General features: G+C 42.8%; 1 protein-coding gene across 25 annotated transcripts in view; it reads left to right on the forward strand.

Moving 5' to 3' along the window:
- The window catches only part of PHF21A (PHD finger protein 21A), a 190,241-nt gene that overhangs the window by 160,238 nt on the left and 4,911 nt on the right, over positions 1-25,092 (forward strand). For 20 of the 25 annotated variants that reach the window (XM_081798239.1, XM_081798236.1, XM_081798251.1 and 17 more), the window contains 8 exons: positions 8,995-9,093; positions 11,810-11,861; positions 12,629-12,708; positions 13,184-13,244; positions 15,770-15,933; positions 21,814-21,969; positions 23,187-23,262; positions 23,671-23,774. In XM_081798239.1, the coding sequence (XP_081654365.1) occupies positions 8,995-9,093; positions 11,810-11,861; positions 12,629-12,708; positions 13,184-13,244; positions 15,770-15,933; positions 21,814-21,969; positions 23,187-23,262; positions 23,671-23,774 (792 nt within the window). Of the gene's footprint in view, positions 1-8,994; positions 9,094-11,809; positions 11,862-12,628; positions 12,709-13,183; positions 13,245-15,672; positions 15,696-15,769; positions 15,934-21,813; positions 21,970-23,186; positions 23,263-23,670; positions 23,775-24,240; positions 25,088-25,092 lie in introns of those variants that run through there. The other 5 variants (XM_081798253.1, XM_081798257.1, XM_081798256.1 and 2 more) reach the window with 2 other exon arrangements.

Genomic DNA, 25,092 nt, shown 5'->3' on the forward strand with positions numbered 1-25,092 from the left:
TTTTTTTTTAAGATTTTATTTATTTATTTGAGAGAGAGAATGAGATAGAGAGAGAGAGCATGAGAGGGGGGAGGGTCAGAGGGAGAAGCAGACTCCCCGCTGAGCAGGGAGCCCGATGCGGGACTCGATCCCGGGACTCCAGGATCATGACCTGAGCCGAAGGCAGTCGCTTAACCAACTGAGCCACCCAGGCGCCCTGCTTTCTGTTATTGATGGGATGTATCACGTTGATTGATTTGTGAGTATTGAACCACCCTTGCAACCCAGGAATAAGTCCCACGTAGTCATGGTGGTGAATGATTTTTTTTAATGTATTGTTGAAATCAGTTTGCTAGTATTTTGTTGAGGATTTTGCATTCATGTTCATCACAGATATTGGCCTGTAGTTCTCTTAAGTGGTGTCTTTATTCAGATTTGGTATCAGGATAATACTGGCCTCATCAAATGAATTTGGAAGTTTTCCTTCCTTTTCTATTTTTTGGAATAGTTTGAGAAGAAAATGTATTAACTCTTCCTTAAATGTTTGATAGAATTCGCCTGTGAAGCCATCTGATCCTGACTTTTGTTTATTGGGAGTTTTTTCATTACTGATTCAGTTTCTTTGCTGGTTATTGGTCTGTTCAAGTTTTCTATTTCTTCCTGTTTCACTTTTGGTAGCTTATGTGTTTCTAGGAATTTATCCACTTCTAGGTTGTCCAATTTGTTGGCATACAGTTTTTCATAATATTCTCTTATAATTGTATTTCTGTGGTTTTGGTAGTTACTTCTCTCCTCTCACTTGTGATTTCATTTATTTGGGTCCTTTCTCTTTTTTTCTTGATAAGTCTGGCTAAGGGTTTATCAATTTTATTAATTTTTTTCAAAGAACCAGCTCTGGGCTTCATTGGTCTGTTTATTTTTTTTTTAGTTTCTATATCATTTATTTCTGCTGTAATCTTTATTATTTCCTTCCTTCTGCTGGTTTTAGGTTTTGTTTACCCTTCTTTTTCTAGCTCCTTTAGGTGTAAGCTTAGGTTATTTGAGATTTTTTTTACTCCTTGAGGTAGGCCTGTATTTGCTATATACTTCCCTCTTAGAACCGCTTTTGCTGCATCCCAGAGGTGTTGGACTGTTTTCATTTTAATCGGTTTCCATGTACTTTTTTGTTTCTTCTTTTTGTACTTTTATTTTTGTTTCTTCTTTTGTACTTCTTTTATTTCCTGGTTGACCCATTCATCGTTTAGTAGCATGTTATTTAACCTCCATGATTTTGTGGTCTTTCCAGATTGTGGTTGACTTCTATTTTCATAGCATTGTGGTCAGAAGAGATGCGTGGTACGACTTCAGTCTTAAATTTGTTGAGGCTTGTGTTGTGGGCTACTATGTGACCTATTCTGGAGAATGTTTTGTGTGCACTTGAAAAAAATGTGTATTCTACTGTTTTAGGATGAGATGTTCTGAATATATCTGTTAAATCCATCTGTTCCAGTGTGTTATTCAAAGCCACTGTTCCCTTGTTGATTTTCTGTTTGGATGATCTGCCCATCAATGTAAGTGAGATGTTAAAGTCCCCTATGACTATTGTATTATTATTGATTAGTTCATTTATGTTTATTATAAACTGTTCTATGTATTTTGGTGCTCCTATGTTGGGTGCATAAATATTTACAGTTGTTCTATCTTCTTGTTGGATTGTCCCCCTTATTATTATATAGTGTCCTTCTTTGTCTCTTGTTACAGACTTTGTTTTAAAGTCTTTTATCTGGGGCTCCCAGGTGGCTCAGTCAATTAAGCATCCAATTCTTGGTTTCAGCTCAGGTCATGATCTCTCAGGGTTATGAGATGGAGCCCCACATCGGGCTCTGCACTGGGTGTGGAACCTGCTTAAGATTCTCTCTCTCCCTTTCCCTGTGCCCTTCCCCCCATATGTGCACGCTCACACACTCTCTTTCTCTCTCAAATAAATAAATCTTTCAAGTCTTTATCTGATACAAGTATTGCTACTCTGGCTTTCTTTTGACATCCATTTCATTTGCATGATAGATATTTCTCCATCCCCTCACTTTCAGTCTGGTGGTGTCTTTAGGTCTAAAATGAGTCTCTTGTAGGCAGCATATAGATGGGTCTTGTTTTTTTATCCACTCTGTCACCCTGTGTCTTTTGATTGGAGGCTTTTGTCCATTTATGTACAAAGTAATTATTGATAGATATATATTAATTGCCATTTTATTCCTTGTTTTTTGTTTTTTTCTGAGGATTTTCTCTGATCCCTTCTTGTCTTTCTCTTTCATGTTTTGCTGATTTTCTTTAGTGATATATTTGGATTTCTTTCTGTATATTCTTTGCATATTTATTAGTGGTTTTTTGATACATGGTTACCATTAGGTTATATACAACATGTTCTGCATATGGCAGTCTATATATTAAGTTGATGGGACTCCCATTCTTCTCCCTTCTCCTCCCCATGTTTTAGGTATATGTTGTTATATTTTATATCCTTTTTTTGTGAGTTCCTTGACTTATTTCTTTTACAGAAATATTCACTTTTATTGCTTTCGCATTTCCTACGTCTATACTGTCACTTTTGGTCTCTCCTTTCCACTCAAAGAGTCCCCTTTAATATTTCTTACAGGGCTGGTTTAGTGGTCATGAACTCCGTTAGTGTTTGTTTGTCTGGAAAACTCTTTATCTCTTCTTCTATTCTGAATGGTAGTCTTGCAGGATAGAGTATTCTTGGCTGCAGATTTTTCCCATTTAGCACTTTTTTTTCTTTTTAAGATTTTATTTATTTATTTGACTGACAGAGAGAGACACAGCGAGAGAGGGAACACAAGCAGGGGGAGTGGGAGAGGGAGAAGCAGGCTTCCCGCTGAGCAGGGAGCCCAATGCGGGGCTTGATCCTAAGACCCTGGGATCATGACCTGAGCCGAAGGCAGATGCTTAATGACTGAGCCACCCAGGCCCTCCCCGCCGCCTGCCATTTAGCACTCTGAATATATCATGCCACTCCCTCCTGGCTTTCAAAGTTTCTGTTGAAAATCTCCTGCTAGCCTTATGGGTTTTCCCGTGTAGGTTACTGACTTCTTTTTGTCTTGTCTTTTAAATTTTTTTCCTTGTCACTTTATTTTGCCAATTTAAATAATATGTCTTAGTGTGGCTCTGCTTTTGTTGATTTTGATGGGAGTTCTCTGTGCCTCCTGGATCTGGATATCTGTTTCCTTCCCCAGATTGGGAATGTTTTCAAATATTTTTTCTTCAAATAAATTTTCTGCCTCCTTTTCTCTCTCTTCTTTATTTGGGACTCCTATAATACAAATGTATTATATTTGATGGAGTCACTGAGTTCCCTAAGTGTATTCTCATTTTGTATAATTCTTTTTCTCTTTTATTCAGCTTAATTACTTTCCATTACTCTGTTTTGTTTTTTTTTTTAAAGATTTTATTTATTTGACACAGAGAGAGACAGCGAGAGAGGGAACTCGAGCAGGGGGAGTGGGAGAGGGAGAAGCAGGCTCCCCGCAGAGCAGGGAGCCCGATGCGGGACTCGATCCCAGGACCCTGGGATCATGACCTGAGGTGAAGGCAGTCGCTTAACCAACTGAGCCACCCAGGCGCCCCCATTACTGTTTTATAGGTCACTAATTTGTTCCTCTGATTCTTCCATCCTGCTATTCATTCCATCAAACATATTTCTCATTTCATTTATTGAGCGCTTTATCTCTGCTATGTTATTCCTTATCTCTCTGTTAAGGGTCTCACTCATGTCTTCCACTCTTTTCTCAAGTCCAGTGTGTATTCTTATGATCACTGCTTTAAATTCTCTATCAGGCATGTTACTGATATCTGTTTTGCTTAGATCTCTGGCTGTGACCTTGTCCTGTTCTTTCATTTGGGATGGATAACTGTCTGTCTCCTCATTTTGTTTGCCCCTGTGTATCTGTTTCTGTGTGTTAAGAAAGTCAGCTGTGTCTTCTGTTCTTCCAAGTAGTGACTTTATGAAGAAGTAGTCCTGGAGTGCCCTGCAGTACGGTGTACCCTGTTCCCCAGAACCTGGCACTTGGGGAGAGTATCCTGTGTGTTGCTTACACCCTGCTATTGAGTCTGAGTCACTTTTCCTTCAGTGCAGTCATCTGTCCTGACTCTTTGCCTCTTGTGGGCTGTGCTTGCTTTCTGTGGTATTCGTGAGATCCAGGCAGGCTAGCTCTGAGGGGTTGTGCCCACTGGGGACCTGGTGAGTGTGGGGCTGGTAGCACAGTTTTCCCTGGGCCACTAGACCTGTGATGAGTCTCCCGAAGTGCTATGGGTGGCCAGTGGAGTGAGGCTGAATGTGGCTGCGCCTGGTGCAGGACCGAGGGACTGAAGGGGGCATGCTGCATGCTGTGGCTAGGTGGAGCTTGCGCACTAACAAAATCTGCACTGAGCCCAGGGCCGAGACTAGCAGGCGTGGAATGGGCCAGTCTTCTAGAGAACTCGTGGGCGTGGTACCCTCCTAGCTGGGTAGGTAGCAAGTGTCTGTGCAGCACTGCCTCCCGCAGGTTTATGCTTGGGGGAAGGGTGGGGGTAGTGGAAAATGGCACCTGCAGCTCCTTTGTTTTTGGAGAAGTCTCCAACATGCTCCAAAATCAGTATGAACAGATCTGTCTCCCATTTGACCCAAGTGTTGTGCACATTGCCATTTTTATTTTGCCTCTTGGCTCAGGCTGCTGTCTTTAAGGGTGTTGACCCAGCTATCACTCACCCTCCTGGTTTGCTCAGTGCTGAGTCAGCTGACTTTTAAAGCTCCAAGCTCCAAGTCCCACTGGTTTAAAAAACTTACGAAATTCAGCCCCATTTTTGAAGCCAAACATTATGGGGCTCAGTCTTCCCCATGTGAGCTCCCTGGTGCAAAGGCCCATTTCTCTGCCATCTCCATGCGCACAGTTTCCTCCCTCCTGCAGGTAACCTCCCTCCAAGTTTCTGAACTTCCTAACCTTTCAGATCCAGCTTCTTCTGTATATTTAGTTGGGGAGTTTGTTCTTCCAGTCTTCTGATTGCTCTCTGATTTATTGATTTGGACGTGTTTGATATCTAGTTGTAAATGTAGGGACAGGGAGAGCTCAGGGTCCTTCTGTTCTGCCATCTTCCCCCCAGACCGTGAATCTCTTTTAGTTTATTCTATATGGATGTCAGTGAGCTTCTTTGATGTGTAGATTCCTGTCTTTCATCAAATTTGGGAAGTTTTGAGCTGTTATTCCTTCAAGTATTATTTGTGCTGCTTTCTCTCTGTTTCTCTTCTCCCTGTGGGAGTCCATAATGCATATGTTGATAATGTCCCACAGATCCCTTAGGTTCTGTTCATTTTTCTTCATGTTTTTCCTTTCTGTTCCTCAAACTGGATAATTTCAGTTTTCCTATCTTGAAGTGCACTGATTGTTTCTTTTGCCTGAACCCCTCTAGTGAATTTTTCATTTACGCTTTTATACTTTTCAGCTCCAGAGTTTCTATTTGGTTCCTTTTGATAATTTCTGTCTCTTTATTGATAGTCTCTTTTTGGTGGGGAATTGTTCTCCTGGTTTCTTTCAGTTCTTTATCTATGGTTTCCATTAGCTCTTTGAGCATATTTAAGACACTTAGTCTTTCTCTAAAGAGTCCAATGTCTGGGTTTCCTTAAGGCCAGTTTCTGTTGATTTCTTTTTTTCCTACTATGGGCCATACTTTCCTGTTTCTTTGTATGCCTTCCAATTTTTTGTTAAACTGTTCATTTTGAAATTACAGTGTGATAACTCTGGAAATTAGATTCTCCTCCCACCCCAGAGTTTGCTGCTATTCATTGTTGAGGTCTGTTTAGTGCCTTTTCCAAACTGTTTTTGCAAAAACTGTATTTCTTGTCATGTATAGTCTCTGAAATCTCTGTTCTGTTGTCTTGGGTCAGCTAGTGACCTGACAGATTTCCTTAAACAACTGGAGCCAAAAAGACATAATAATAATAATAATAATAATAGCAACAACAACTAAATTAAAAAAAACTTTCCTATCTTTGCAGATTCGCTCTGAGCAGGGGTATTCTTCAATGCTAAGCCAGGCTGTCTATAACCCTACCTTAGCCTTCACCTCTTTCTGGGATAGAGCTCAAAGATCAGCCAGAGGTGTAAGCCTAGGGTTCTCTCACATCTTTTCTGAGCATGCATCTAGCCCTGGGAATATGCACTACACTCTGGATTCCCCAGCATGTGTGATACTCCTTCAAAGCCCTTATTCTTCCAAGAATCTTCCTCCTCAGTCTCCTCCTTCCCAGGCCTTTGGGTCTGTCTACCATATACTCCATCCACCATCCCTTGCACCAGGTGACTATGGGTAACATGTCTTTAGATGCTTTCATCAGATGCCACCCCAAAAGCCACTTTTAGCCTAAGGTGGGCAAAATGAAGGTCAGCCTCTGTACCAGTCCTCAGGAAACCATCAAACAGGTCAAAATGCACAACCACAAGTTTTTGAGAACAAGGTCCATGTTGCTTCCCTTAGCACCACAAGCCACACTAGGAACACAGGGTTCCATCCCCAAAGCCTCTGTCCAAGCTGTGGAATGGGGGTTTGTAGATAGGTAAGGAAAAATGCTTTCTTAGTGAAATTTAGCAGCCTCTTTCTTCAGTAAGTGTCCCCCTGGTTGCTATAAGGTTTTTATTAGATTCCAGAATTCTAAAAAGTTGATTCTGTTTTTGCCAGCTTAATGATTGCTTCAGTGGAAGGACACCTTCTTAGAAATCCCTGTTCTGCCATTTCTCTCACTCCCCCAACCTTAATGTTTTGGGATTGTTTTAAGCAGCTTAAAACAACAAATATTTATTATCCCCTATAGCTTGTGAAGGTCAGGAATCAACATGCATCCTAGTTGGGTGCTTCTGGCTCAAGGCCTCTCGCAAGTTTGCATTCAGACAGGTTGGCCAGGGCTGTAGTCAAGGCTCAACCCAGACTGGATAGCTCCTTTCCAAACTCAGTCACGTGCTTGTTGGCAGCCTGCACTTCACACTGGCTGTTGGCGGAGGCGGCTCAGTTGCCCACCACACAGACCTCTGCATAGTGCTGCTTGCAGCATGGCCTGGTTTCCCCCAGAGCAACAGCTCCATGAGAGAAAGACATCTCCCAAAGTGTTTTGATTGTTTTATTTATTTATTTATTTTGGATGCTTTTTGTGTTCTTTATCCAACCCTGAGATAATTGTACTCTTCTTGAGTGAGAGAGAAAATCTGAACCCTGGCTAATTTCTTAGTGGAGAGGAATTGGTTTGCCCTTCCCCAGAGGCATTACCACTACGTGTGTCACTCAGCCATAGAGATGGAACCAAGAGACCCCCAAGGAACTTCACATAGCCTTGGAGGAGCCGCAGACCCTTCCAGTTGACCTCTTATGCCCCCTCCCGCAGACCCCTGCCCTTCCTTACTCAGAAAGCCATGAAAATAAGCTTTCTGGACACCCAGGGCCTTAAAGATAACACTATAAACTACTTTTCCATTGTGGCCCCTTGTAGTGTGTTCAGTGGTTTGTTTTATGGAGGAAGTGTGTCCTTTTTGGTCAGAAAATGTATGTGAGAGGTGAAGTGAGTGATTCTTCTGGAAGGCCTTGTACTAGGCACAGAGGACTGTAAAAAAATGTGTGTAGAATAATGCCTGCTCTCAAGTAGCTTATCATATAGAGGAGGAAATAGGACAGGGAATTGATGAAAAATAAAATATCAGGCAGCATTTGTGCCCCAGAACAGTGGCTGCCACAGTATTGATAAGGCAGATGCTGACATTCTCTTAAAGTAATAAGAGAAGCAGAAAGGAAATATGGAAGTGGCTAGGAAAGAAGTGAAAGATCTTTGTGATTGTATTTGTTTTTCAGATCTGGTAGCATATTTCACAGCATAATGATTTTTGAGAACTTTTGATGTCCTGCTTATAGGACCGAAGCTTCTTCCTCATCAATAATCAGCTTCATTCTCATTTATTTAATTCCTTGCTGCCATACAGAAAGACAGCATCCACATTTTTTTAATTTGAAAAATTAAATTAGGTTCGTGTTCACAGTTTTATATCCACTTTCTAATATCATTTCAGTATTTACAGAGGGGTTCATAAAATGAATTAGCCATTGAGTCATAATAAGAACAGTAATGCAAGCCCAGTCTACCAATTTGCTAGCTGCCATTTGTGCTTAAAGATGATAATGCTACTGGTGTTCTTTTGTTTGAATGGATGCATCTGGAAGACAAGGTTGGGGGTAATCAGAGTGTCAGCCTCTTGCAAGGTGACCTTTCCTTGGCAAGTGCATCTCTCCTCTAATGAATGATATAGGCAGGTGTTAAATATCCCAAGTGAGGGTAGTTCTGCATCTTCTCGTAGGTTATAATTGGAATTGGAAATAGAAAGTATATGTAAGATTTTTTTTTTACATTATTCAGATCATTTTTTTTTTTAAGATTTTATTTATTTATTTGAGAGAGAGCACATGAGAAGGGGTAGGGAGAGGGAGAAGCAGACTCTCCGCTGAGCAGGGAGCCCGATGCAATGCAGGACTCGATCCTGGGACTCCAGGATCATGACCTGAGCCGAAGGCAGTCGCTTAACCAACTGAGCCACCCAGGCATCCCACGTTATTCAGATCTTAAGCGTGCTGTGGACTGGAGTTTGACCCATATGTAACAAGAGTGGGCTTGCTTCTGGAAAACTGCCCCTATATTCTAAAATATAGTGAAATCAGAGCAACCTATACTCATTTTTATACGTAGGAATTAAACTGTGGATTTTTCTTTTTGTATAATTTAGACTGTTGTAGTTATAGATTCATATCCACTCTAGTTACACAATTTAATTATTTCAACTGGGGCCTTACATTTTATTTTCCCCCTTCCAAAATGTAATCCATATTACCTCCTTTATTAATGTTTCCAATTTGAGTATGTTCTTTTTTTCTTCCTCGTTGGCTACAGTTAAGCTGTGTTTTCATTTTTTTAATAAAAAGTGAATTCTAAATTTTCATTTAATTTTCCTTCCCTAGACAATTAAATCCCACACAGAAACAGATGAGAAACAAACAGAGAGCCGTACCATCACTCCACCTGCTGCACCCAAACCAAAACGGGAGGAGAACCCTCAGGTAGGCTTAGCCCTCCAAAGGCATGGCTCAGTCTATGAGATGTGACTTATTCTCACAAACCAGGAGGGCCACTTGCTCCCTGAGTCACTTGATTTTCGTTTTCTTGTGCTTCCTCAATATTCAATAATGTATTGCCAAGTCGGTTTGGCCTAAGGCGGAATAAGAGTGTTGCCTGGAGTGTGTCTGTGAGCTGGCATACAGGCATTTCATGCAATGTTACAAATTTGAAATGTAAGATTAATGATCATTTTCCCACGTATTCCTCATGATAATTATATTTTGTTTGTCTCAGCCAACACTTCTAAGAGGTCCATCCGGTTCACTCAGTTAAGGTTTATTTATGTTATCGATTATAGTTGTTATATGTGCATTTTTGTTTCTACCATTGCATTGCACCTGATTTCCAAACCCCAAATGAATCATTAGCCCAAAAGTTGTTCATTGAAGCCTAAAAGTAGGGATGAAAATAATAACATCTGTACTACAACTTAGGATAGAATTACAAACTTACATAGCAAACAGGACTGGCACAGATACACAATGTGAATTTGTGTGTCCCCTTAGACAAGAGAATTTTTTAGTTTGGCTCTTGTATAAGCAGCTCTAAAAAAAAAATGTGGACAGGTAATATGATGATGAATATCTGATAGTTGGATTTTATTAGACCAGCAGTCTATTTCCTTCTGTCCTCAGTGCATTCTTTTTAACAAAACCATGTCAAATAGTGGCATGAAGCCATCAAAACTTCATGTCATTTTTTTAAAGCAGTGATTTATTAAGTTAAGCCAGTTCAGGTTTTTCTAAAACAAGCACAAATTATAATTCTTTCTGATATGAAATGGATATGTTTTTAATTTATCTGTAAAGAAGGGGCCAAAACTTGAACCAGAAAGAAGTACCAGTGATGCAAATTGCTGAGGAACTTAGGAAGTCATCCACAAAATTACCAAAGGAAAAGGATATCTTGTGTTGGTGGTCCAATGTGGGCGAGCGAGTACCACTACGAAGTTTAGTAGTGGACATTTCACCTTCTGATTGGACAGAATCACTGCCATGAAGAGAAGAAATTAGCTTGTGGAACACATGTGATACATATTGAGGCAAAAGTTCCTGACAACTTTTTATTCTCTTTATCACTGAAAATCTGTTCCAGAGGAGAGGAGATTTTGTTTTTATTTCATAATTTTTTGTGTGAGCTCGAACTAGACTGGCAATGGGTTGGATGTGACTGGCCAAGAAGAGTACCGTCACTTGATTAAAAGAAGGTGCATCTGAATGTCAGACCACACACTGCTTTACAGACAGAGAACAGTTGGTAGGCAGCCTTCTAATCTTGATCAGGTTGTGAAGAATTGTGAAAAGCAGGAATGTAGTTAATTGGCAGTCACAAAGTGTATGCCGTTTCAACATGCAGTGTGGCAAATGGGCAGCAAGTCTAAGAGTGCTTTTCCTTACTAAAGCACGCTGGCTGTCGGATGGGCTCCCACCTAAGTTTTTGCAATAAGAAATAAAATAAAAACATTTCTTCAGAACCCTGAGGATATCAGTAAAGGACACTTCTGTGTTCTCAAGTGGCTTGTTCAGGGACTGTTTCTTCCTAAAACACTCAGTATCTTAAAGAGCTTGAACCTATCACTTTGGGCCAAAACATCATGGTATTGAATGTTGAGGGTAAGCTATCAGGATTTTTAAAGACCAGATGGTGATATAAACAATTCTATAGGAACATGTGCTAACAATTGATGATATTCTTTATTGATAATAATCAGTGAGAGAAATTGATGATCTATTATTTGGCATATTTAGCAACCACATGCACATGAAGACATACTTTCAGACCACATGCGACTACACTGCAAAATAGGGATTAGTTTGTTGCTCTCTCCAACTTTAAGCATCTAATGTTCCAGCTTTGGGGTTCAGTATTTTTTTTTTTTTAAAGATTTTATTTATTTATTTGAGACAGAGAGAATGAGAGACAGAGAGCATGAGAGGGAGGAGGGTCAGAGGGAGAAGCAGACTCCCTGCCGAGCAAGGAACCCGATGCGGGACTCGATCCTGGGACTCCAGGATCATGACCTGAGCCGAAGGCAGTCGCTTAACCAACTGAGCCACCCAGGCGCCCTGGGGTTCAGTATTCTAATCAGTTTAACTTCCAGTGGAGCGCCGAGAGTGCTCTCCAAAGAGAGATTCCTCCATAATTTTTAGGTCCGTGTTTGGTTTAAAAATGGTAATATTAAGCAGAACCATCTGCTGTTGTTCCTAAAATTCATTTAGCTTTGAGTTAGCATTGTCCAGTCATTGGTAGTAAAAATGTAAGAAATCCTTGCCTGCTGTGACAAGTGAAGTACTTAGCATCTGGAGCTTGTTGTATGGGAGGCTCTTTGTAACCCTCTGCATGTTTTTTGAGTATGAAATCCTCTTCCCTGTAAGAGGATTTTTCTGGAAAAAAAAAAACTTCGGGCACTCAAAGATGCTGATTTCTGTCATTGAGAAAGTAGAAGATGCAGGCCCCTGACCTTCTCTTTTGATCCTTATAAGACCAGAAAGCCTCCAGAGTGGCTCTGGAAGGTCTGTTCTTTGGTCACCTGAACCTGGCCTCCTTCCTTCAAGCGACCAGCCCATTGGGCTGGCTTTGCCAAGGAGTCTAACTAGGAACATGCAGTTGACTTTGTGAGAACCCAAACTGAAGTACATTCTTGTTTCTCTGGCACAGAAACTTGCCTTCATGGTGTCTCTAGGATTGGTAACACATGACCATCTAGAAGGTAAGAGAAGATATTCATGGTGCTGCCTTGCTTCTGGCCCAGAGCTTTGTTCTTGAAAATGGTGTTGAATTTATTGCTAGAATGTGGAACACTGGAACGCCAATAGAGTATGATTCAGCTAGTGTGGACTTTCTTTCCTTTGGAGTCAAACTTGCCTTTCCTCTATCTGACGTTCATCCCCTCCCCTCCCTGTTGTCATCCACACTGCTGTCCAGGGGAGACTCCCCAGCTGCCTCTATGACTTATGTTCACTTTAGAGGAACTCTTTTTTTTTTTTTTTTTTTTCCTGACAGCGTGAAGTATCAAATGCCCCTCTGACAAGTCTTTGTCTATATTTTTCAATCACTCTGGGTTATTCGAACTTTAAGAACAGTTACAAAGCTACACCTGTCCTAGTTATTTAACTCAAGAATGGTGAACTATGGTTACTCAGTCTAGGTCTGTGGATAAAGTTCATCCACACCTGTATTCCAGTGAACTACAAATAGATGAGGACAGCTTGTTTATATGTGTCGTGTGCTGTTATGCTCTGGGTCACAGAGAGCCACACTGTGGGACAGCATGGTCTTGCTTTCTGAGAGGTGAGAGTAGATGGTCCTACACCTTTGTTCCCAGCGGTGTGCTTGCCTCTGCTGAGGCTGCCGTGAAACAGAGGGATGTGCCCCCATTTCTGATTTGTCATGGGAAAACCAAAAGATAAACACTGAAGTTCAGTTTTTGAGGTTCTCTATACCTCTCTTCTAACTCAAACCTTTTGCTTTCCCAAGAAATCCAAAGCAAGAGGCAAGAGCGAAAAAGAAGAACAACTGCAAATCCAGTATACAGCGGAGCAGTCTTTGAGCCAGAGGTATTCCTGGCCAGAACTTGGCCTTCCCCTCACAGTTCTAGTTTTATTTATGATTTTTTTCATCTCCTCCCATCTGAAAACCTACTGAAGAACAGTACCCTGATTACACTTGGCCAGCTTTGTGAAATGATGGGTTTTTCTCTGGCTAATGATACTGTTTGATTTTTATTATTCACTGCTTTCCCCTTAGTTTTTCCCATAAGTTTGAGCAAATACAAGCCTACCTTAAAAATTTAACTCCTCTTGGCTTCAACACAGCTGTCATCTGAAGCAGAGGCAGACCTTTCTGGAATATTCTATTCTCTCAGAGCCAAGTGTATATAATAAAGCCCATTAGCACTGAGACCTTGGGGTGACTTGCACTCAGTCGCTGGCGTGTTGACAGGCATGCTGTGCTTGGTCTATAGCTTTTGTGCCAGTATTAGTAGTAACCATGCTATTCAACTGGTTACCTTTCCCTCTTCAATCCTCAAAGCGTAAGAAGAGTGCAGTCACATACCTGAACAGTACAATGCATCCTGGGACCCGGAAGAGAGGTGAGTACCTTTTTGTAGCTCTCCCTCGCTGTTGCTTCTGCTTTCTGTGTCGTGTTTCTTCCCCCTACTTCCTCCCCTTGTCCTAGAGCCTAACTCCTAAATCCCTTGAACATAGTTTTGTTGTTGTTGTTCTCTGAAAATGGGGGGAGAAGAGAGTGATATTTCTCCTTAGAGTTCTGTATACTGAATCGCAAGCTTCCTTTCTTAGGATTCTGGCAAAGCTGACTCAAGGAAATGGCTTAATACAGCATTTCTGCCCCAGGCCCACCAGGCTGTCCGTGAATAGCACAGCGAACAGAACATTGTGTGAAAGGAAGCATTTTAGCATCACTGAGCAGAACAGAGCCTGCTGTTGCCAAGGTGTTCTTAGTAGTGTCTAAGTCATCCTGCTGCCGGCGAGACCAGAGCATGACTCGGGTTTCTGTGAGCTGCAGACTTTCCAGGAAGGAGAGACGTAGCCACACTGAGAACTTAGAATCTATGAGTTGAGGGCATCTCCAGCGAAGGAAGCGAGGTCATGGTCGAAACAGGCTCCCCGAAGTAGAAGTTCCTAAAGAGCACCGTCCCCATACTTCAGGCCTTGGGGGGCAGCTGGTGCCCCTTACTTGTGGGCGGGGCAGAGGCAGCAGCCCTCCCTGCAGGTCTGAGTAGGTCTTAACAGCTCTGAGTTTGAGCTCATAAACAAGGTTCTGAAATTGTTCTTTGATGTCAGTAATACACCCCAAGGTCCCTTTCTCCACATGATAATGTGTCCCTGAATTATATTCCAGGCTAGAAAGGTTGCAGAATGAGTAGAGTAGCATACTAATTTTTGCATAAGCACACACTGTCTCAGAGCTCTTGGACGCCTAGGAGGTCATCCCGACCCTTGCAGCAGGGCCGCGACTGTACCATTACCCACCTCCTCGCCCAAAAGAGAGAGCGTACCCGCCCTCAGTGACCCATTCTAATGTTTCATTACCTACCTGTCCTTTAGGTGGCAAAAAAATATTTCCATGGGAAACCCTACGTCGTTGCTTCCCATTGATTCCTGGGCCACAGTAACCAGTGTCGTGGGTTATTTTTTGTTGTTTTATTTTTGGCAATTTTTAGTGACCTCTGACCCAGTTCTCAGAAAGGAGCCCCCCGTCAGAAGCCACAGTTAAATTGGTGTGCTGGTGGGGGAGTATCTGCTAAGAGGACAGGGGTTAAACGAGCCAGAAAGACCTTGGCATCACTTGCCAAGGTCAGAGGATGAAAGCCTGTATTCACAATGCCTAGATGTGCCTTCTGTGGGTAAACAAAGAGCATTCATCTTTCACTTCCCCTTTGGGCAGCCCTAAATTCCCTGTCTTTGTACTGCAGACATTGCCAGTTTAACACGGATAGGTAATATTTGTGTAATGTCTGACAGAATCATGACTCTTGCGCGTAATCCTGATATAAATTATAACTGTTGGCAAAGTTGTGAACCTTTCACCAGTGTTTGTAGGCAGTTGTGTGCCTCTCTGGCTTTTTTTTTTTTTTCCCCCTTTGCCGTGCTGAACGTATACTTTTGATCACTCAAAGCTTAGAAGCTTTGATCCTGGCCCTTCTGACAAGGACCCTGGCTTAGATGTATCATAAAGCAGGAGTGGTTGACCAGTCTTGCCACACCCGTCAGGGTCCATTTAGAGATCCTCTGTAGCCTCGAGGCTTGATTCCCAGTGCTCTTGTTCCAGTCAGTCTTTCAGCAGCATTGCTGATGGCAGGGCCTTCTCTGAGATTTGGTGACAGGCCCCAGTCCCTAGACATGTAGTTCACCAGAGTGTTTGTGACGGAAGCGGGGAGACAGTTCTTGATCATCCGGGGAGGGAATCTGGCTCCAGACATACTTAAAATCATTGTCAAGTTCAGATCATCTTTTTAGCTCTTAGGTTCCAGCTAGTCCCAGAACATATTTCTCACTAGCTCTACTAGCAAGGGGTAAGAATAGTTAACTTGGGTTTTGCCTCCTCAGTTTGCCTTTCTCCACCCTCACAAGCAGTAAAGTGACCAAAATGTAGATAGGAGAGAAAAGGAAAAGCAGAAATCCTAAATAAATCCATTTGTGGGACCAGGGAATCATTAATGATTATAAGGATGATGGTTACAGAGAAACCTTAGAGAACAATATGTAGAAGAAGTGGGAAAATAAACTCTTACTCCTAGCTGTGGCCCTCTTTGAGCTTTGTTCTCACGCTAGAAATCTCAAGTCATAATAGTCCAGGAGTGTCACCTTGATCCACCCTAGGCCAGGCCCTTTGACATGACACAGCCCTCCTGTCATTCTCCAAGGCTCTCTTATCCTCCTTTCTTTTGAGACTCATGCAGTTGTTTCTAATGACATTTAAATCTTTGCTTTACTTCCTCTCTTTGGGACTGTTGTATTAACCTTCTGTCTGCTACCTCACTTCCTTTTCCATGCTAGCCAATGAGGAACACTGGCCAAAGGTATGTAAGATCATTTTTCCCCCTTTCTTTCCCTCCCCCTTTTTCCCCTTTTGTTCCCTTCTCTTGGTATATAGGTCGTCCTCCAAAATACAATGCAGTGCTGGGGTTTGGAGCCCTTACCCCAACATCCCCCCCATCCAGTCATCCTGACTCCCCTGAAAATGAAAAGACAGAGACCACATTCACTTTCCCTGCACCTGTTCAGCCTGTGTCCCTGCCCAGCCCCACCTCCACAGACGTAAGTAACTTGGGAAAAGCATGCTCTCTTTCTGAGAGCTTAAATTGGGGAAACCGTTATCATGTGTTGTCTCCTTACCAGCTGCATCTCCTTGACTAACCCTGGAACAGCAGTAATCCCTACAGGACCCTGTATACCATGTAAGGCAGCTTTCTGCCAGGGCCCCAGGTCCTGCCATGTCCTTGAGAATCCACCTACATCAGGAGGCTCAGTCAGAGTTTTTAAAATCTGGATTTGATCTGTGAATGAGTTCTCAGGAAGGGGGATGGGGTGGGAAGTCAGCTCATATAATTTAAAGGTGCTCAGGTTTCCATCGTCTGTGTTTTGGGGTGAGGAAAAGGAACAAGGTGCACTTTCCCCCAGCAGTCCTTGTTTCCTGCTTAAAGTAGAATTCAGGAAGTGGAAAACTTTTCTTTCAAGCAGCTTTATTCAGCAGAATTGATCAAACAGGTTCCTGAAAAAGTTTAGTAGCCCTGCATGTAGAAACTGCAGGATTGTAAACTAGTACCCTGAGATTTTATTTGGTTTTTTTTGTTTGTTTTTATTTTACTTATTTTTATGCTTTTAATTTTAATTCTAGTATAGTTATCATACAGTGCTATATTAGTTTCAGGTGTACAATATAGTGATGCAACAATTGGATACATTACTCAGTGCTCATCATGATAAGTGTGCTCTTTAATCCCCTTTACCTATTTCCCCCAGCCCCCCACTCACCTCCCCTTTGGTGACCATCAGTGTGGTTCTCTCACAAGCACCCTAAGATTTTAAATGAGCATTTACGAAGCAGTGAGTTTAGTCAGCATATACTTCCTGAACACTACTCTGCTGAGCAAGCGCTGTTGTTGAGGCTGGTGCTAGAACAGGGAACAAAACCAACTCCCTGCCCTCAAGGAGCTCCTGTTACAGGGCCAGAGGCAGGCAATAAGCAAAGGAACACATAAAAGGTAATGATAAGTGCTATAAAGAAAACTGGTACAGAATAAGGGGGATAAGACATTATGGCAGCAGGCTCCTATTTTATGAAGAGAGGGAAGAGAGAGCTTCTCTGGTAGGTGTGAGAGTATATTGGGGGAGAGCATTCCATGCAGAGGGAACAGCAGTGCAAAAGCCATGAGGTGGGCACATACATGGTGTGGAGGAAAAGCTAGAAGGCCAGGACAGCAGGGCAGAGGGAGCGCTGAGATTTTGGGAGATGGCATCCCAGAGGTGGCAGGGCCCAGGGTGCAGGGCCTTGGGGCTTTTACTTGGAGGGAGATGGGGGAACACTGGAGGGCTTTGAGGAGAGGAGTGACATTAATTTTTCAACTTTTTATTTTGAAAAATTTCAAACCTACGGAGAAGTTGGAAGAAAATACAAAGAACAAATATATACCTTCCACCCAGATTGACTGGTTATTACCATTTTGCCACATATGCTCCCCCACCACACACATTTTGCTGAACTAGTTAAGAAGTTGCAGACACCATGAATCTTTACCCAAAACCCTTCAGCATATATCTTCTAAGAACAAAGATACTCTCTTATATAGTCACAATGCAGTTATCAAATTGAGGACACTTAATATTGAATAAATATTATTCTATAATATATATTCCATAGTCAGGTTTCTCCAGTTGTCTCAATAATTGCCTTAGGGGCACTTTGTTTTTCTGCTCCAGAATCCAGGTTAAGGTCACTCTTGATATTTGTTGCCATGGTATTGTCTCTTTCATCTCCTTACTCTGGAGCAGTTTCTCAGCTTTTCTTTGTCGTTCATGACATTGACATTTCTTAAAAGGTAGGCCAGTTTCTGTGTAGAGTGTCCCTCCATTTGGATGATCTGATTGTTTCCTCAGGAGTAGACTCGGGGTATGCATTTTTGTAGGAACACTAAATATGAGATGGTGAGTCCTTTTCAGCGCATCACGACGAGCAGCACGTGTCGTCAGTCGGTCTGTCCTGTTGTTGGTGATGTTAGCTTTCATCCCTTAACATAGATCACATCAAATTTCTCCACTTGTAAAGGGGCCTCTTTTCTCTGGCAGAGATAGCTTTGAGTCTATATAAATATCTAGTTCCCCAACAAACTGTTACCAAGTGGTTATAGCATCCTTTGATGGTTCTTGCCTGCGTTTACTATTTTTAAGGTGTTTACAAAATCAACTTGGATTTTAAAAGGATCACTGTGTCTGAAATCTGGAGAAGAGACTGTGGAGAGGACAGGATGGGAGCAGGGAGACCAGTTAGGAGGCAAGAGCTGAGGACGGCTTGGCCTGGTAGGGTGGTAGACGTAGAGATGGAGGAAAGTGACCAAGTCTGCATATATTTTGAAGAGCCAGCAGGATTAGGCATGAGGTATGAATATCAAAGGTGAATCCAGAGTTTTCGGCCTACGCAACTAGCAGGATAAAACTCTCCTTTACTTGGGATGGCAAAAGGAACAGGTTTGAGGAGGGAAACCAAGAGTTGCATTTTGTACATGTCCCATTTCTTTTCTGAATTACAGAGCTTGTCTTTAGGATCATCTTCAAGTAAAATGTCCCTTGAACTGGAAGGTTCTCATGCTTACTAATGATCTACCCTTGTCCGAAGAACAAAAGAATACCATATGCACATTCTGAGTTAAAATTCTAAAAGCAAAGGAAGTGTCCTCTTTGGAGGACCGGGTAATAGTGGAGTTCTGTTCTCTGGCAGCCTTCCTTCCTTGGACATAACTGATGACTACAGACTCAGCCTTGCTCTTGAAATTCAGAATTTCATCCAGCCTGCCTGACTTTTGGCATTAGTAATTGATACAGGTTTTCTACCTGTCCTGAGTAATGAGTACCAGGAGTTCTTGTCAGAAACCTTGTTTGCCGGTACCAAAGATTGTCCCAACTTTTCTGCAGCTGAAGCATTGCTGGAGGGATTGCCGGCTTATGACCTCTTGGTGGGGGTCTCCCACAGTGTGGTGTACAAATGCCAGGGAACAAGTGATTTTGTGGTTCTGCGCGTGAGTCTCTTTCCTAAACGTTGACCCCCTAGTGGGGGTCTGTGGCTTTCTTTGAGAGACTGAACTCGAAGGATCTACTCCGATCAAATCACAAAGTAAAAGCTTCTGCCAGGTTTTGTCTTAAAATGCAAACACTGTTCAGAAATCCAAAGGTAAAAGAAGGCTTTTCTAAAACCACTAAATATGTTAGAACTTCCTAAGTTAAACCTAGTGGAATGGATTTTTTTTAAGACAATTGACTTCTACTTTTACAGTATCCCAACACTGGCAGTGATTAAAATCAGCACACAAGACTCTGTATGTTTGCTGCTGGGTAGGACAAGCCCCAACAACATTAATTAAACAATCACAGCTGAGCGGCAAGCATTTCCTGGGGATCAATAACCGTCTAGAAGGACTTGGTAATACAAAACCCAGCCAGACACTAATCCTCAGGATATACCTTGTTGCCACAATCGTTTTATGAGAAGGGAAGATATGTTGACATAGTTATAAAATTCTTTTAGCAAATGATGGAGTTGCAGTTGATATAGCCAGGGTGTTTGCAAAAAATGTACATGCTTGGCTCCTAGCAAAGAATCATGGGTCACCATTTTTCAATTTAACATTTGGTTTATGGTAGTAATTCAGTCACCAAAGCCTGAGCCTTTTAACCTGGAGCAGCACCTCCATGGGACTTCCTATGCTCTCTTTAAGCTAAGCAGAGAACCCACTCTGGGTAGATAAAATCTATACCTTGGCATTTTATTATTCATTTCTATGGGTAGTCGTTCTCCAAGTGTGGTCCCTGAGACTCTTTTTGGGGTCCATGAAATCAAAACTATTTTCATGATAATACTAAAATATTCTTTGCCATTTTCATTCTCTTTCTCTCAAGAGTAACCAGTGGAGTTTTCCAGATATTACATGACCTGTAACTATGTCATAACTCTGCTGGCTCATGGAATGTGCATTTGTGTGTTCTGGGGTTTTACAATTTTTCAGTATACTGTTTTTGTAACTTCCTGTGATTCTGTAATTATTTCAAAATTGAAAACTTAAAACTTCTAATACAGTAAATAGCAATAAGTATAATTCAAATAATATATAAATAAATACAAATAAAAGCTCTTTGAGGTCCTTAGTAATTTTAAGATTTGCAGAGGGGTCCTGACATGGAATAGACTGAGAACTGTTGCTCTAGAACATGGAAATAGGATATGAAGTCTTCTTTTCTTCTGAAACTTGAAATTATTTAACCTTTATTTTACATGCTGTCTGCCCTCCACTTCTTGATGTGCTCCTACTCGGGAGCAAAAGAAAGTGAGCAGGACTCTTTACCCAACAGAATAAGATGTCCAGTTTGTTTTGTCTACTTCACCACTGGTAATTTATCTAGGATTCATGTGAAACAGTCTCTGAAACCTTAAAATTTTTATAAACTTCATAAAGATGCAGACTCACACAGGACTCAGGTTCAAGAAAGACTGTTTCTCTAGAGAAGAGTACCTTTCAGCCTGATTTTAAGAATGAAAGAAGAAAGTTACAGTTAAGTGAGGGATGAAACCTTAACTTCTTTTGCCTCAAAGCTGAACTTTAAGGCTGCACGTGCGCTCATGCAGTATTTTTGCTCATATACTGAGTATCTTTTTTATTGCCCAGAGATAACATTTTCTTACTAAGAAAGACTAAAATGAGTCCACACTCTGATTATCTTACAACCTTTTGCAGCCGGTTTTCTACGCTCTGGATACCCTAGTGAATTAAGAGAAAGTTTCCTTTTCTTCAGAGAGAAGCTGTAGGTCAGGGAGGATAAGTTCTTCCAGCAGTGGTGGCCGAGGGCTTATATAGCCCAGAAAAGACTTGAGCACACATTGATGTCTGTGCAGAGTTTCTGTATCAGGCCTTCTGGCAGAACAGCCTAGAAATCTAAACCAACATACTGGAAGCAAAGAGGGGGCTCCAAGCTGTGGCGCTGCCTTGCTGGCTGTAACCGCTGGCACGTTCCTTCAGTCTTCCTGCCCGTGGGTCTTCATCAGTCCTGTTCCTAGAACAGGCCAGGAATGGACGTGCTGAAAAATACCTTTGACCTAAATACCTCCCCCCGCCCCCGCAGTGTCCTCCTCTCCAATTTAAGTAGATCTGCTTTTTTCTGGTGGGGCCTTCTGTTCGGAGGGCTCCAGCAGACTTACCTGAGAACCAGCACTATCGGTGGTGGGGGCGGGGAGACAGGCACAGGGGCTGCTCGTCTTTTTCCATCTGGTGACGTGTTTTATGGGGAGGAATAAAGCCTCCCAGCATGGAATGGCCCATTGCACAGCAAATGCCAAATAGTGGTTTTAAGAGAACATTATCAGCTGTTGCTCTGGCTTTTTAAATTCTTCATGTTAGAAAGCCCGTGTGAGTGTAATTTGTTCCTGACTTAATCTTTTCCCATTTGAACATGCACTGTATTTTTTCTCCCTGAGCAAGCAAAGAATTTAGTAAAATTCCATTTCTTGTCTGTCTTCTTTTCCCAATCCTGAACTCCCCTAAAAATGATGGGTAATGAGAATTGTTTGTATCATGTTGTGGAACATTTTGATAAATGGATTCCAGTGGCTTCAAACTTGATGACTTGTGGGTTGGGCTGTACCAGAACCTAAGTGCTGAGCTATCACCTGGAAAGCTTACTTGGGCCCAGGTGGTTACAGAGCTTTTCTGTCAACTCTCGTTTGAGGATACTCTCCCTGCCCATTGAGCCTCAGCTATATGGAGCAGGTGGGGGCTGTGCCATTGGTAATTCCTTCTTTCCTTGAATGCTTTTGTAACATGTTGGAGGGGGCACAGCTAATTATCCTGAAACATACATGTCCAGAATGTGCATGTTAACATTCACATTTTACCTTTTTTGTCCTTTCTCTTACCTTTCCTCTCAATTTCCTAGGGTGATATCCATGAGGATTTTTGCAGCGTTTGCAGAAAAAGCGGCCAGTTGCTTATGTGTGACACGTGTTCCCGTGTGTATCATCTGGACTGCTTAGACCCTCCTCTGAAAACGATTCCCAAGGGCATGTGGATCTGTCCCAGATGTCAGGACCAGGTACTATGGGTGGGTCTGACAGAGTGATGGGCTGAGGAGGAGTTAAGTGCGGTCAGGAGGACCTCCTTTCCCCTCAGATCTGGGGGAATGGCGGAGTCTCTTCCCTCTCCTGGTAGTTCCCCTGGGCACCTCTGGTCTGTTCATGGCACCGCACTCACCCTCGTAGCGTCCATCCTCTCAAGCTTCTCTGTCCTATAACTGAGATGGTGAGTCTGTGTATAGGTGGAAAGACTCTAACTGCTTCCCTTTATTTAAAATGACTTATCTTCTCATGACCTTGCTCTTTCAAAGCCATAAGACTTTCAGCCTCTTTCTCTAAGAATGGTCCAAACCCAGTAGGTGGTTTTGAGACTCTTCTTTTGGAAATAAAACCCTTAAAGGAAAGTGCCCAATTGACTGTTTAATTCAAATAACAACAGTTTCACCTTTAACCTATATCATCACCAGGACCAGAGAACTAACTGTAAAGTGGCCGTCTTACTATTTCATGGGCTTGAAACTGTCCTAGCCTCTTCCCTTCTTCTCTGTTTAGTTTCTGGCCTCTTTTTCTCAACTATCCATGTTCCTTTATGTTTTTATGATAAGTGGTCTCAGTCTTTTTTGGAAGTAGGCAAAGTATAAATAATAAATAGACCTAATAGCTCAGCAAGCTTTGGCATGCTACTCAGGTCTTTGGAATCCTGTTGGAGAGAATTCTGGTTTTCCCCTTTTAATCCTGGTCCTCATCCTACTATCTGCACCAGGTAGTAGACACCAACCTCTCTGTGTTCTCTCCTGAAGCTGCTCTTTGACCATCTGATAATTTTCTGCACCAGGTCCAGATTATACTTTAGTATTTGGAAATGACATTTCGTTTCCTTGGTCAGGCTGTCTTTGAGGGACATGTAAAGCGACACCTGAGACAGGCCGGTCAAGGATGCCAGTGGCTGTGGCTGCCCGGGTTGCTGGGCCTCGTGTGTAGTGTACATGAGGAGCTGGGAATGCCCAGCCAGGTCCCAGCCTCTTTCCAAGCTGGGGCTCGAGTGGCTTGGCTTTTCCTGTCCTTGAACCTCATCTTGTCAGGAGCATCTGGAACTTCATAGTCTAGAAAGTACAGAGCAGGGTTTTGCAGCCGTGGCACCAGAAGTCCACCATAAGACAAGACACGTTGCTTGTCACTACACAGGGGATGTGTGTTTATACCTCCTTTCAAGGTAAAATTCTAAACCTTGTTTCAGATGCTGAAGAAGGAAGAAGCAATTCCGTGGCCTGGAACTTTAGCAATTGTTCATTCCTATATCGCCTACAAAGCAGGTAAAGAATCATCCACACCCCCTTTTGTGGAAGCCTCCCCTTGATTTAAAAAAAAAAAAAAAACTACGGGAAGGCCGCATTTGTTTTGTTTTCAAAAGGAAATTTAAAGTTACAAATGAAAAGCTTTTCTTGAACAAATTGAAAAGTTTGTGTAGTATTTTCTTGGGGAGGAAAAATGAGAAGCAGCATCTTACTTAGAGCCAGGCCCACACCACTGACAGTTAGTTTTCTTAGCATACCCGGCTATACACAGAATAAGGGAAAGTCTAGGTGGGCATGATCTGCACGCTGACTGGAGCTCAGGGGAACTTTGGGCAAAATGCCTTCTTTGGCCAGCATTCTGAACATAGTAGCCTTTTCAAAGAATTTATTGTTAAAAACCGTTTCTTTTCTTTTTTTGTTTTTCAGCAAAGGAAGAAGAGAAACAGAAATTACTTAAATGGAGTTCAGATTTAAAACAAGAACGAGAACAACTAGAGCAGAAGGTGAAACAGCTCAGCAATTCTATAAGTGTAAGTAAAGTTCATGCCTTCGGCGATGGATACAGATAGGAGGACCCTTCCACGTGCACAATAGTCCATGTGGCTCCCAAGGGTGGATTCGGGTCCTTTAGCTTGTTAACACAGGTAACTTGGGATGGACGCAAAGTTTGCCTGCAGTTACAATTTGGCCCTCAGGACAGGTGGCCAGTTGGTATATGGTGTCTTCGCCAAGCTCTGGAACCTCCCAGTGGCTTTGATTTGAGAGAGGATTTTCAGTCTCCAGGCTAAAGAGATGAAGTAGCAGCTACGGCAGGATGGCCACCACCCCTGTGTGTTCCTGAGTGGGTTTGGGAGGAGTATGAAGCCTCTCCCCACGCCAGGTAGACACAGATCAGGTCCCTGCATAGAAGCCTTTCTAGTCGTCCTAGTTAGTGGTCTGTCTGCATGGCCCGTCACTCCCATCCTTTCTTCCACACCCTGCTGATTGCGTCTCCAGGTTTTCCTGACCAGCCTGAGGAAGAGAGGTTCCTGGAGACAAGTACTGGAAGTAAATACTGCCCGGCCTGGCCTGTCCAGGTTGTGTTTGCAGCAGAGATTCTGAGGCTCCTCCAGAGCAAGTTTTATTTCTCTTTGAGTAGGTACCCCTCCCCTTGTTGGAGCCAGGTGGCCTCAGCCCTCGTGGACAGGAGGTGGGACCCTGGACTTGGTGGCAGTTGGGCTGTCCCACTCCACTGCTTTCTCCTCGTCACCATACTCCCCATGGCATGCAGGTTTCATCTCTCTTCCTGCCTAGAACAGAAGCCAGCAGCTGTGGGAGACCTTGGGCAAAAGGGCAAAAGACTACAAGTCCATGACTGAGCAGAAGGGTTTCTCTTGGCTGCAGTGTTTGATTCTCCCAAGTATCACTGTGCTACCCTAGGCCTGCCTCTAAATTCTTGCCGACCAAGTGATCCTCAGTAGCCCTCAAATTGGATCCAGATGCCACTGGCTCATTTTCTACTCTCGAAAGCTCAGTCCAGTCCTGAGCACATTAGCACCCATTTGCAAGGCAGAGGCATACCAAAACCTGCCCAAACCAGCCTGAGCGCAGCTCTGGGAATGTTGTTTTTAAATTGCTTTTATTTTGTAGCGTTGGAGTGGTAATTCACATTTGGTTTTAAGTCCTAGTGTCAAGCAGGGTTGGCTCTTAAACCACTCACTCGTTGGGCGGTAGTGCCCCCTCCAGTGCAGAGCAGAGCAAGGTCTAGGGGCTGCACACCAGCCAGCAGGGTTCTTTTCCCTGGAGAGAGCTGCCAGGCCTGTCAGAAAAGCCACGGAGGCTCAGTGCCACTGCCCTTCTCATTTGCTG

Source organism: Leptonychotes weddellii, chromosome 11, assembly GCF_054177405.1.
Source record: "Leptonychotes weddellii isolate Sample4059 chromosome 11, ASM5417740v2, whole genome shotgun sequence".
NCBI classification, from domain to species: domain Eukaryota; kingdom Metazoa; phylum Chordata; class Mammalia; order Carnivora; family Phocidae; genus Leptonychotes; species Leptonychotes weddellii.